We start from the raw sequence: 13,507 nt of genomic DNA, 5'->3' as shown, positions 1-13,507 counted from the left end.
GCCATTGATCGGGATGCCTTGTGCACAGTCACTCATGCTCTTGTCACCTCTCGCTTGGATTATTGCAATGCTCTCTACATGGGGCTCCCCTTGAAGTGCGCTCGGAGGCTTCAGTTAGTCCAGAATGCAGCTGCGCGGGTGATAGAGGGAGCTCCGCATAGCTCCCATATAACACCACTCCTGCGCAGACTGCACTGGCTTCCTGTGGTCTCTCGGGTGCACTTTAAGGTGTTGGTTACGACCTTTAAAGCGCTCCATGGCTTAGGGCCTGGGTACTTACGGGACCGCCTGCTGTTACCTCATGCCTCCCACCGACCCGTACGCTCGCACAGAGAGGGACTTCTCAGAGTGCCGTCCACCAAACAGTGTCGGCTGGCGGCCCACAGGGGAAGGTCCTTCTCTGTGGGGGCTCCTACCCTCTGGAACGAACTTCCCCCTGGTTTACGCCAAATATCTGACCTTCGGACCTTTCGCCACGAATTGAAAACGTATTTATTTATTCGCGCGGGGCTGGCTTAAATTTTGTTGTATTTTAAATTTATATTTTATATTTCTAAATTTTATATGAATTTTAATGGGTTTTTAGAATTTTAAATGCTTTAATGTTTTTCGGCCAAATTGTATAATAAGTTTTTTAATTTTGTTTTAATTGTATTGTTTTTGGGTTTTTTATTCTGGCTGTACACCGCCCTGAGTCCTTCGGGAGAAGGGCGGTATAGAAATCTAATAAATAATAATAAAAAAAAAATTGGTTAGAAGTGACAACAGGGCTGAAGAAAGTGACTTATGACCATTTTTCACACGACCGCGGCAGTATCCCCGTGATCAGAATTCAGAGGCTTGGCAACTGGCATGTCCTTACGACAGTTGCAGCATCCTGAAGTCATGCGATCCCCTTTTTGAGACCTTCTGAGCAAGCAAAGTCAACCGGGAAGCCAGATTCACTCAACAACCGTGTTACTGACTTAACGTACGCAATGATTCACTTAACAGCAGTGGCCAGACAGGCCCAAAAATGGGGCAAAGTTCACTTAACTGCTGTCTTGCTTAACGACGGAAATATTGAACTTCGTTGAGGTCATAAATCGAGGACTACATGTGTACGAGCGTGGGGGTTCGTTGTGAACTGAAACCTGTCAGAGTTTAGCACCATCTTTATTTAAATTATAGCACTTCGATCTATAATTTAAATAAATTGATCTAAATCAAATAAATTGACCTAAGGAGTTTTTGACTGTAATGAAATTATCCGCCTCTGTAACTCAAGGCCTACAGGTAGGCCTCGAGTTATGACCACAATTGAGCCTAAAATTTCTGTTGTTAAGTGAAACATTTGTTCAGTGAGTTTCGTCCCATTTTACCGACCGTTCTTCCCATGGTTGTTAAGTGAATCTGGCTTTCCCATGGATTTTGCTGCTCAGAAGGTCGGAAAAAGGGATCATGTGTCATTAGTATGAGTCCGTTGCCATACAGTCATAAGTATGAGTCCGTTGCCAAGCTTCCGATCACATGACCGTAGGGAAACTACAACGGTCGTAAGTGTGAAAACCGGTCATAAGTCACTTTCTTCAGTGCCCTGTAACTTTGAACGGTCACTAAATGAACCGTTGTAAGTCTGAGGACTACCTGTAAGTGCAGGGGAAGTTGTTACTGTGCTGTTTTGGAAAGGGAGTAATTTCTTGTTACCAAAGTTGTGTCATTCCGTGGAAAATGGGTTATTTTCACCCTAAGATTGTAAATTATTCGCAGCTTTCTGTATTTTTTATCCCCTCCGACTGCAATAAGAAAAAAAAAATTGGACATGCTGTTATCCATTAGTTTATCCTATACTTATCTCGAGATTGGAATAATCCAGAGGGGATGTCAATTTTATTCGACAAAGGGCAGATGATTTAAAAAAAAGTATATTCTTCTTTATTGCTCAATCTGGACGCTTTTTCGGCTATAGGCAATTAAGAGATGGAGAGAGAGAAACAAAAAAAACTGGTTTATTTTTTTTTCTTCCTGAGATCCGTTGGGAATTACCGAGCGTTGGAAAACAGATCAATAATTTATAATTGTCTTGCCTGTAGCTGGAAATTAAAGTAATGTCCTTTTTTTTTATAATAGAGAGAGCGGAAGAATGCCGGCAGTGCTTATTGACATGGATGTATGCCACAGGAGGACCTGTTTTATTTAATTTTGTTTTTTCAACCTTATAGGAAATCAATGGACTGACGGTGCCGTTGGTCAACCAAGACCGAGAAAAAAATGCAGAGAAGCGGAGCCAGCCGCTAAAATCCGAGAAAGAGGCTTTGCTGATAGGTAAGATAACTCTCCATGCTTCTGTTCCCAAGCACAATCTTGCTCATGCCTTTGAGGAGAAGAATCAGCCCTCGGAAGTATTCTGCGTTTCAGTGGATGAGAGACCCCAGGAAAGAGGTGGAAAGCCCCCCATATTTGGATAAGTTGGCTACCTTAAGAAATAAAAAAACCATGTCTCTGAAACTAAGCATCATTCATAAATCCTTGAAATGTAGCCCTTTATGGATCTTAATGGTTTGGTGGAAACATCTCATGAACTTCATGGAGTGGTGTGGTGGCTTAGAGGTGGGGCTCTATGGTTACAGTAGTGGCTAGTCAGATTCGGGATGTGGGAATAATGTCCCAGAAGATCAAGACAGAATTAGAGAGCCGTGGTATCTTATATCTTGCAAAGGCATGATGGCAGTGGTGCAGTGGCCTAGAGGTGGAGCTCTCGCCTCACAGTGTTCTGTCCCCCTCGCCTCAGTCCGAGCGATGGCTTAATTAGCCGGCACTATCAGCTCTGGCAGCAAACTAGCGAGCATCTGCCAAGTGTCTCTGTTATCTCCCTTGATGCCGATGAGTCAACAAACAGTACTTCTGCTCTAGTCAAGCAGTTGATTTGCCTGCTACGAAGAGGCATAGCAGCGCTTGCTGATTTTATATCCTGTGGGGTGTGGCTCCATGACTCAGCACTTCCTAGGCCTGCCCCACCCCTGCTTCTGTTGTTCCCGCCTCTCTTGCCTATGAAACCTAGGGTCCAGCCAGGCCTGATTGCCATCAGCCGGGTATGGAGGTGTGGCCTGGGGGGGAAAGAGTCAGGGGACGGAGGCCTCGTTATCTCCTCCACCTGGCCTGCCTCTGGCTCCTGGAGCTGAGCCAGGGAAGCCAGTGCTCCCGAGGTAAGTCCTGATGGCCCTTCTTCCTCACTTTCCAAGTCACTTTCTGACAGGGGGCCCAGCTTGGGGGGCACAGAACAACACACAGTCAGGAGGCTGTGAGTTCGATCCTAAGTAGAGGCAGATATTTCTCTCTCTCTGGACACAATGAGAATATCCCTGCTGGACAAAACTCCACATTGGCGACAGGAAGGGCATCTGGCCATTAAAACGCTCTGCTAGCTCCATTCAGTTGCCCAGATTCCACCCCTGCAAAGAGTTATGGGGTCGTTAAAAGAAGATGATGAACTTTGTGTTTCTTTCTTTTTCTTTTAATTTTTTTATTGTTTTAATGTGATACACAATTTGACAAACATTACAACATATAACATATAAATATTTCCTATTTCTAAATAGCGTTTCTTAGTGGTCTTCTTTCGCTTTTATACCTTTCCCCTCAAATCACATTTGTTATTTTATTTTCTTTCTTATCCCCTTTTCTTTATTGACATTAAATTATCTAATCCTAATAGCTTTACTTTTCTAGATTCTTATATATTTATTATTTACATATTATACATTTCTAATACATTCTGTACATTCTAATTTCTCCCCTTTATTTTTTCCCCTTTATTTCTAGACTCAAGTCATTCATACCATTTATTCCAGATTGGATAATAATCTGTCTCTTCTCTCTCTTTAATTTCTTTTGTTAACTTGTCCCTTTCGGCACAGTCTAAAACTTTCCCTATCACTTCTTCATCTGTTGGTATCATTTCCTGTTTCTACTTTCCACTTTGTGTTTCATTTGGGATTTTCAGATCCATCTACCAAAGCGTTTTTGGGTGGTTGTTGTTTTTTGCAAGGATTCATTAATCCATAGAGACATGGTCACTAATCCCTGAGTCTCTAGGGCTTCAGGTGGCAGCTATGATGGGTTCAAAGGAGTCAAAAAACTTGGTTGAAGAACCTCAAGGGCAGAGGTAGAATGGTTGCTTGTTTGTGCATCTGATCCTGGCTTTGTTCAGCAGCATGTCATGCAACCATAGCTTTCATTAATTGACAGGCCTTAATTATCTGTACGTTATTTGTAGCTGCCAAATATAATTCTCTTTGGAAAGTCATGCAAACTCTCTCTCTCTCAAAAAAATGGCACATTTTGGATCTGGATTTAATACATCTGCCTAAAATATAGACGCGCTAGTTGAGAATTGATGGCTATTATTTACACACCGTTGAATTGTTAAGGGGGAACCTCACTAAAGGAACGGTCGTAAGTTGAGAACTATCTGTATATGTTCTCTGTAGACTAATTTTCTCTGCGGCCATTCATATGATCAAGCTAGATTTTTGTAAATCCTTACTCCTAGCAGAGACAGAGTTAATTTATAGGGAAAGAAGTTATTTTTTAAAATTCATTAATCATCTGTGCTAGCTTCTGTTCATTGCACAAGATCTGTGAAAGGTTTTCAAAATGAGAAAAATATAAATGGAAAAAAATGTGGTTTAATTTGCTGGCTAATCTGAATCTGGATGTAACCCATGCTGAAATTATTACAAAAATTCAAGGCAGGATAATTCTGGACAGGGTTGATAGCCAACATATGTTCCTAAGCAGAGCCACCAAAGAAGTAAAAAAAAAAAAAGCAAGAATTTTATTATATGAATGCCTACAAATTTTGATGGGCAAATCAGGCATAACATATGAAGCTGCAAAAATGTTTCCAGCATGTCTTTCATTTATTTTCTTCTCTTTTTTTGGTCACTTGGATATGAACTCGTAATTTTTGAAAGCTAAGGATTTGGGTTGAAATTTATCTTCTTGCTAAATTGTTTCAGAAACACACAAGTGCCGACTTTTGAATGAAATTCAGATGCATTTATTATTTTATTCTACTCTGTATGGCCTGAATTAATGATCACCGTGGGTTTTTTTTTTAAATTTCATTTTAATACAGGTATCATATCAACATTCCTTCACGTTCATCCGTTCGGAGCTAATATTGAATATCTCTGGTCGTATATGCAGCAGCTGGACTCTCGGGTAAATTGGATTTATAACTTTTTTTGGAGGGGGTTGAAATTAAGAAAAATGAGATGAGGTAGGCAGTAGATTCTCCAGTCCCCATCTTTTTCACAAAATGCAAATAGAATGGCTTTACTGTAGAGCCTCATTCCTGCTTTTTACTGAGGTTAAAAAACAAGTAACCCTGAATGTGATTAAGAGGATTCATTGGGTGTCCTCCATATCTGATCCTTTCTGCCACTTCACTGCATTGAAATCCAGGCATCAGATCGGTTTGTATAAACAGAGGCACAGGATCAAAATCACGTGAAGTATTAGCACCGCTTTATAAAGCCTTAGTAAGGCCCCACCTGGAACAACTGCATCTAGTTTTGGTCACCACGTTACAAAAAAAGATGTTGAGACTCTGGAAGAAGTGCAGAGAAGAGCAAGTAAGACGATTAAAGGAGATAAAAACATACGGTTGTTGCAGGATTTGGGTTTGGTCCGTTCAGAGAAAACAAGGACTAGGGGGGACATGATAGCCATATTCCGGTATTTGAAAAGCTAGGGATCAATTTATTTTCCAAAGCAACAGTGGGGACAATTATCCAGTGGAACAGCTTGCCACCAGAAGTTGTGGGTGCTTCATCACTGGAGGCTTTTAAGAAGAGACTGGATCATCACTTGTCTGAAATGGTAGAGGGCCGACGCCCAGGTCAGCTCCACCGCGCATTCCTGTGCACCTCCCGCCAGCCAGCATATTTTTATTTTATATCTGTGGGGGTGGGGATGGGGTGGTTGTACGGGTATGCGCGGGATGTATGTACAATGCTCCCCCACACCCTAATTTTGGTTCCAGGAGGCTTCAGGGAGACCTACCAGCACCAAAATGGGGGTCACACAGGCATGTGTGGGGAGCGTGGGGGAGCATGTGGGGGGATCATGTGCGCATGTGCAGGGGGTGGGGCTTGCAGGGGGGCATTGCTTTATGGGTGTTGGCACATGCATGCTGTTACATGCATGCACACACATGCTTTCGGCACCCTAGGAAAAAAAGGTTCGCCATCTAAAACATATGAACAGGCTAAAACATATGAAGAACGGTTGCAGGAACTGGGTATGTCTAGTTTAATGAAAAGAAGGACTAGGGGAGACATGATAGCAGTGTTCCAATATCTCAGGGGTTGCCACAAAGAAGAGGGAGTTGGGCTGTTCTCCAAAGCACCTGAGGGTAGAACAAGAAGCAACGGGTGGAAACTAATCAAGGAGAGAAGCAACTTAGAACTAAGAAGAAATTTCCTGACAGTTAGAACAATTAATCAGTGGAACGACTTGCCTGCAGAAGTTGTGAATGCTCCAACACTGGAAGTTTTTAAGAAGATGTTGGATAACCATTTGTCTGAAGTGGTGTAGGGTTTCCTGCCTGGGCAGAGGGTTGGACTAGAAGGCCTCCAAGCAGTGGTGGGATTCAGCCAGTTCGCACCATTTTGGGAGAACCGATTGTTAACTTTCTGAGCAGTTTGGTGAACTAGTTGTTGGAAGAAATCATTAAGCAGAGAACCGGTTGTTAAATTATTTGAATCCCACCGCTGCCTCCAAGGTCCCTTCCAAGTCTGTTGTTGTTGTTGTTGTTGTTGTTGTTGTTTTTGTTGTTGTTCTTCTTCTTCTTCTTCTTCTTCTTCTTCTTCTTATTATTATTATTATTATTATTATTATTATTATTATTATTATTATTATTATTATCATCATCATCATCATCATCATCATCATCACTGGTATAGAGTCTCCTGCTTGAGCAGGGGTGTTGGAGTAGAAGACCTCCAAGGTCCCTTCCATCTCTATTCCGATTGATTCTGATTGATTGATTGATCATAAAAGAATAAGAGAGTTGAAAGAGGTCTTGGAGTTCTTCCAGTCCAACCATCCTGTACCATGTCAGACAAACGATTGTCCAATCTCTTCGTACAAAACCTCCAGTGACGGAGCGCACACAACATCTGGAGATCTTTTACCTATAATTTGGTTAAAACATTGGGGGTCCCCCATGGTTGCCTTTCCAGTGGTGAAGAGTTCTCAAAAGCTTCCATAAGTTTGAAGAACAGAGCAGAAGTTAGAGAGATGATAAGATTAATTGAAGCCAAGTTAACCGAAGTCTAAAAACACATGCCAGTAAAAACAGGTGCCAATTTATATTGCTCACTGCTAAAACGGAATAACACTTGGAAATTTGAGCATGAAAGATTGACTGAAAATACTCTTTTCCCCCTGTCCTCTTAATTCCAATATATAAATCGTGGGTTTTACTGGGTGATTTTCTCTGGATTTTAGATTTAGATTTGTAGGTTACTGTGAAACTGTCACACACAATGATGGTGATAATTATCTGATGGTGATGATGGATTCTTATTGAGGTTGTTACAACTGCACACTATGCCTTAGGAAAATGTGTGTGTTCTCGCACGTGTGCAACAAAATCAGAGACATTCAGACGCAACCATTATTCCATAGGCAGCAGGCCATGCGGTTAATATCGTTCATTTAATCCCCGCTAGAAGTTTCCAAGAAAAGCACCGAACACACGAAAAGTTAAGGTGTCTGTCAGGCAATCAACGCGAACACAAATTTCACTCTGAATGACGCTTGAAATAGGGTGGGAAATTGTCGTGTAATCAGCCGGTATCTGTGATGGGCATTTGGCAGAACGATCTCAGAGTTCATGGCTATTCTGCCAATATGAAGCAGAAATTGTTTCTCGGGCATTTTAGAAAATGAAGGGAAAATAGTTAAGTGATGTTATTTCTCAAGACTGGGACAAACTGGATGCTGTCGGTATCATTAAGGGATAAAATTCTCTGGACATTTTTTTTTCCCCTATGAATTTTATAATACCTCTTAGCCAACATTCCGGTTTAATGCCCCTTTAGTTTTGACCGCTCCTGGTTTTTCTTTGTTATCTTGGTTTTATTTTCTGCTTTTCTCTCCTCTCCTCTGCTACCATCCATAAAGTGATGGGACTTTTCAACAGCTGTCTAGTGCTCAAGAGCATAACAAGGCCCCTTCCAAACTCCAGTGTCTTCTGGAGATACTGTCATCCAAGTCATAGTTGTCTCCAAAGTGCTTTTTCAAAAGGCAACTGGACTGGTTGTTGTTGTTGTTTTCTTGAAGGAAGGTGAAGACGTTTCGCTTCTCATCCAAGAAGCTTTACCAGTTCTAGTGGAACCGTCGGAAGTAAATCAATCAATCACAATAGAGCTGGAAGGGACCTTGGAGGTCTTCTAGTCCAATCCCCTGCTCAAGCAGGAGACCCTATACCCGTGATGGCAAACCTATGGTACGTGTGCCACAGGTGGCACGTGTAGCCATATCAGTGGCCACGCAAGCTCAGCTCCGCACCTGATTTTCGGTCCTTCTGCGCCCACTAAAAGTAGGGAAACAAAGAGGGCCTGGGGGCGGTGGGAAAGGCCAGTTTTTCTCTCTCACCTGGCTCCAGAGCCTCTCTATGAGTCTGGGGAGGGCAAAAACAGCCTTTCCCTCCCCCCCACCGAGGCCCTCCGGAGGCCAGAAACTGCCCATTTGCCAACTTCCGGTTGGACAGGAAGTGACTTTTTTGCTGTCCCCAGCCTCCAGAGCCTCTCTAGACAGCAAAAAACAGAGGGCCTCCGAGGGTGGGTGTGGAAGGGCATTTTCGCCCTCCCCAGACTCATAGAGAGGCTCTGGAGCCAGGTGAGAGAGAAAAATTGGCCTACCAGGCCATCGCGTGCCAGGAGCAGGGGAGAGGGGGGGGTTGCATGCGCGGGGGCAGGACGCATAGAATTATAGGTGTGGGCACAAGCGCGACCCCCACCCCCACCTGCCCTCCACCTCCTGGCAAAAAGGTTAGCCATCGCTGCCCTATACTGTTTCAGACAAGTGGCTGTCCAGTCTCTTCTTAAAAACCTCCAATGATGGAGCACCCACAACTTCTGGTGGCAAGCTGTTCCACTGGGTAATTGCCCTCACTGTTAGGAAGTTTCTCCTTAATTCCAGGTTGTTTCTCTCCTTGATTAGTTTCCAACCGTTGCTTCTTCCCTTCAGGTGCTTTGGAAAATAAATTTTTTTTATTTATTTATTTACATTTATATCCCGCCCTTCTCCGAAGACTCAGGGCGGCTTACAGTGTGTAAGGCAATAGTCTCATTCTATTTGTATATTTACAAAGTCAACTTATTGCCCCCCCAACAATCTGGGTTCTCATTTTACCTACCTTATAAAGGATGGAAGGCTGAGTCAACCTTGGGCCTGGTGGGACTAGAACCTGCAGTAATTGCAGGCAGCTGTGTTTTAATAACAGGCTTCTTACAGCCTGAGCCACACCGCGGCCCCAAAATTGAGCCCCTCTTCTTTGCGGCAGCTCCTCAAATACTGGAATACTATTATCAGGTCACCCTTAGTCCTTTTTTTCTCTAGACTAGCCAAACCCAAATCCTGCAACCTGTTCTTCATCTGTTTTAGTCTCCAGGCCTTTGATCATCCTAGTTGCTCTTCTTTGCACTTTTTCCAAGGTCTCAACATCTTTTTTGTAATGTGGTGGCCAAACCTGGATGCAAGTATTCCGGCTGTGTCCTTACTAAGGCTTTTTCAAGCGGTGCTAATACTTCACGTGATTTTGATCCTCTGTTTATAAAACCAAGCATTGTATTAGCCTTTTTTTGGCTGCAGCCGCACACGGCTGGCTTTGAGTGATTTCGTCCCCATCCCCATCCAGCAGCTGATGAAGCTTCTTAAAATGAGAAGCGAAACATCTTCTTCCTCAAAGGAAAAAACAGCCCAGCTGCCTTTTGAAAAAGCACTTTTGAGTTTTTTTAAGCAGTCCTTTTCAACGTTTGGAACTTTAAGGCAAGGAGACTTCAACTCCCAGAATTCCCCAGTCGGTATGGGCATATCAATATCAGTAACCTGAAAGTTTTCCATATATTTAGCTAGGTGGGCCACAAGTTAAATTGCAACTTCTTCAGATACCGATTAGAAAGGTTCTGTATGATCTCTACTTTTCCAAGAGCCTTATGTTCTGGTTCCTAGCCTGTTTTCCTGAAAATAAGACCCAACTGGAAAATAAGCCCTAGCATGAATTTTCAAGATGCTTGTAATATAAGCCCTACCCCAAAAATAAGCCCCATCAGGCAGACGGATGCAATTAGTACCATATTTCCCCCAAAAAATAAACCAAACCAGAAAATAAGCCCTAATGCATCTTTTGGAGCAAAAAAATAATATAAAATCCAATCTTATTTTGGGGGAAACACGGTACTATTTCATTTTCCCAGCAGAAAAACAAGTGTGCAAGAGAAGCGTGCAAGAGAAGGCTAGGTAACCATCTCTTGCTTACAGTGTTGACTGGCAGATGATTCAATTTGGTCATCTTCTGGCTCTCTCTTCAGATCCTGAAGGCTGGAGGTGCTTTTTCCCTCCCATGCCTTCTCTCGTGAGGGGGAGGGGACACCATCCCCTCCCCCTCACGCTTCTCCTCCATGTGATTCCCCCTATTTTCTTTCCTTCCCCACTTTTCCATGGTCTTCCTTTTATTTATTTTATTTTATTTATTTTATATTAAGAAAAAAAGTCTTTAATAAAATATATATACCTAAGAAATAATAGAAATATCTCCCTCCTCCTCCTCTCCTTCTCCTCCTTCTCTTCTCCTTCTCTTTCTTCCTCTTCTTCTCCTTCCCCCTCTTCTTCCTTATCCTCCTCCTCTTCTTCCTCTTCTTCTCCTTCCTCTTCTTCCTTTTCCTCTTCCTCCTCTTCTTCTTCCTCCTCCTCCTCCTCCTTCTTCTTCTCCTTCCTCCTCTCCTTCCTCCTCTTCTTCCTCTTCTTCTTCCTCCTCCCCTCTTCTTCTTCCTCCTCCTCCTTCATCCTCTCCCACTTCCTCTTCTTCTTCTCCTTCCTCTTCTTCCTTTTCCTCCTCCTCCTCTTCTTCTTCCTCCTCCTTCTTCTTCTCCTTCCTCCTCTCCTTCCTTTTCCTCTTCCGCCTCCTCCTCTTCTCCTTCATCCTCCTCCTTCTTCTCTTTCCTCCTCCTTCCTCCTCCTCCTTCTCCTCCTCCTCCTTCCTCCTCCTCCTCCTCTTCTCCTTCTTCCTCCTTCCTCCTCCTCTCCCACTTCCTCTTCTTCTTCTCCTTCCTCCTTCCTTTTCCTCTTCCGCCTCCTCCTCTTCTCCTTCATCCTCCTCCTTCTTCTTCCTCCTCTCCTTCCTCCTCCTCCTCCTTCTCCTTCCTCCTCCTTCCTCCTCCTCCTCCTCTTCTCCTTCTTCCTCCTCTTCCTCCTCTCCCACTTCCTCTTCTTCTTCTCCTTCTCTTCTTCCTTTTCCTCCTCCTCCTCTTCTTCTTCCTTCCTCCTTCTTCCTCTTCTTCTTCTTCTCCTTCCTCTTCTTTCTCCTCCTCCTTCTCTCTTTTTCTTCTCCTTCCCCCTCTTCTTCTCCTTCCTCTTCTTCCTTTTCCTCTTCCTTGTCCTCTTCTTCTTCTTCTCCTTCTTCTTCTCCTTCTCCTTCCTTCTCCTCCTCCTCCTCTTTGTCATTCCTCCCTAGATCTCAGCCAACGAAATAGAAATGCTTTTGATGAGGCTTCCACGTATGTTTAAGCAAGAATTTTCCGGTGTCGGAGCCACGCTGGAGAAACGGTGGAAATTTTGTGCCTTCGAAGGGATTAAAACAACTTGACCAGGGTTGGATCCAATTCCGAAGCCCCGTGGGAAGAACGTGTTACGGACCGCAATGGCAGAGGCGAGCCGAAGTATTAAAGGAGGAGAATTAGGTTTGGCTCATCCCCTTCCAAACCTGATTTTAGTTGCATTTGTGATGTCCTCTCGTGAAAATGTAGTCGTGTGCCAGTTCCAAAAAAAAAAAAAAAACGAAAAGGGAAAAAAACCGCTCCTGAAATGTTTCCTATGAAAACTCAAACCAACCAATAACTCTACAATCATAATGATCTCATTATTTAAAGTACGCACCTATTATTAGCTCACCTTGAGCCAACTGGAAGCTCCAGCAAGGTCTGTGTATGATATGGTAGATCTTCCTCCAAACGTTCATGCCTAAGAGTCTTTCCGTTTCATAAGAAGACAAAAAAATAATAAAATAAAAAAATAAAATAAAAAAATCCGATTTCATAGTGAGAAACGAGTATATACCAAAAGCAAACTTGAAGGGAAAAAAAATGTGTTTGAACAGTTATTTGTATTTTGTAAATTAAGTTCTATCTGCTCTACCAGGGACTTATTGCCTTATTGCCAGAGGCCTGAAAAAGGAAAACAAAAAACACAAAACACAAAAAACACAAATGTGCTTAGATTCTTTGACGATGCTTTATGCAGAATATTATTTTTCTAACGTCACGATTCTCCATTTTCAGTTCCTTTAACATGGATTGCATATCGATTTTCATAAACGTGTAAATAAAGAGGAAGGCAGTGTTACTGTATTGTATTTGGTATGTAACATTCAGGGTTATGTATCTGAAAATAAGTATCCGGTTGCATTACTGTTACAGATTTTATAGCAAATATATTGATTTTTTTTTCCAATAAATAGGAATTCTACCATAGTCGGACTTTTACGAGCTGCCTTTTTTAAAAATATATTTATTTTGTCCTGTCCCTTCCCCACATCTCCTCATATATTTTACAATGCATTATTATTATTAATAATAATAGTAATAATAATATTTTAACCACAGGTAGTTCTCGACTTATGACAGTCGAGCCCCAAATTTCCATTGCTAAACAAGATGGTTGTTAAGTGAGTTTTGCCTCATTTTAAGACCTTTTTGGTGCTGTTGTTAAGTGAACAGCTGCAGATGTTACGTTAGTACCATGTTTGCTAAGTGGATCTTGATTTCCCAGATTCTTCGAACGGTTACTAAATGGATGGTTGTAACTCATATGACTAACATGCAGGTAATCCTTGACTTACGACCCACAATGGGGCCCAAAACTTCTGTTGCTAAGAGAGACATTTGTTTTGCTCCATTTTACGACCTTTCTTGCCACCGTTCTTAAGTGGGTCCCTGCGGTTGTTAACGTAGTAATATGGTTGTTAAGCAAATCTGGCTTCCTTGTTGAGTTCGCTCATCAGAAGGTCGCAAAAGGGGACCCTGGGAAAGTACAGACCTCTTGTACCCTTCCAGCAGCCGAATCAGAGGAGGAGGAGGAGGAGGAGGAGGAGGAGGAGGAGGAGGAGGAGGAGGAGGAGGAGGTGGAGGAGGAGGAGTCTGGATCAGCATCAAGGCAACCTGAGAGCTCCAAGGCGGAAGAAGGAATGGAGCTGGCAGAGAGAGAGACAGACAGACAGAGGCGGAGCCTGGGCCGT

The 13,507-nt window shown here is 42.9% G+C and overlaps 1 protein-coding gene across 9 annotated transcripts in view; it reads left to right on the top strand.

The window, feature by feature from the left end:
• ENOX1 (ecto-NOX disulfide-thiol exchanger 1) overlaps positions 1-13,291 on the top strand; it is a 550,463-nt gene extending 537,172 nt beyond the window's left edge. For all 9 annotated transcript variants that reach the window (XM_058185666.1, XM_058185657.1, XM_058185665.1 and 6 more), the window contains 3 exons: positions 2,202-2,304; positions 5,120-5,205; positions 11,729-13,291. In XM_058185666.1, coding sequence (XP_058041649.1) covers positions 2,202-2,304; positions 5,120-5,205; positions 11,729-11,860 — 321 coding nt within the window. In that variant the 3' untranslated portion in view covers positions 11,861-13,291. The remainder of the gene's footprint in view (positions 1-2,201; positions 2,305-5,119; positions 5,206-11,728) is intronic.
• Positions 13,292-13,507: the final 216 nt, after the last annotated feature.

Source organism: Ahaetulla prasina, chromosome 5, assembly GCF_028640845.1.
Source record: "Ahaetulla prasina isolate Xishuangbanna chromosome 5, ASM2864084v1, whole genome shotgun sequence".
NCBI classification, from domain to species: Eukaryota; Metazoa; Chordata; class Lepidosauria; order Squamata; family Colubridae; genus Ahaetulla; species Ahaetulla prasina.
The sequence above is the reverse complement of the archived record's forward strand: the minus strand, read 5'-3'. Positions and strand labels throughout refer to the sequence as shown.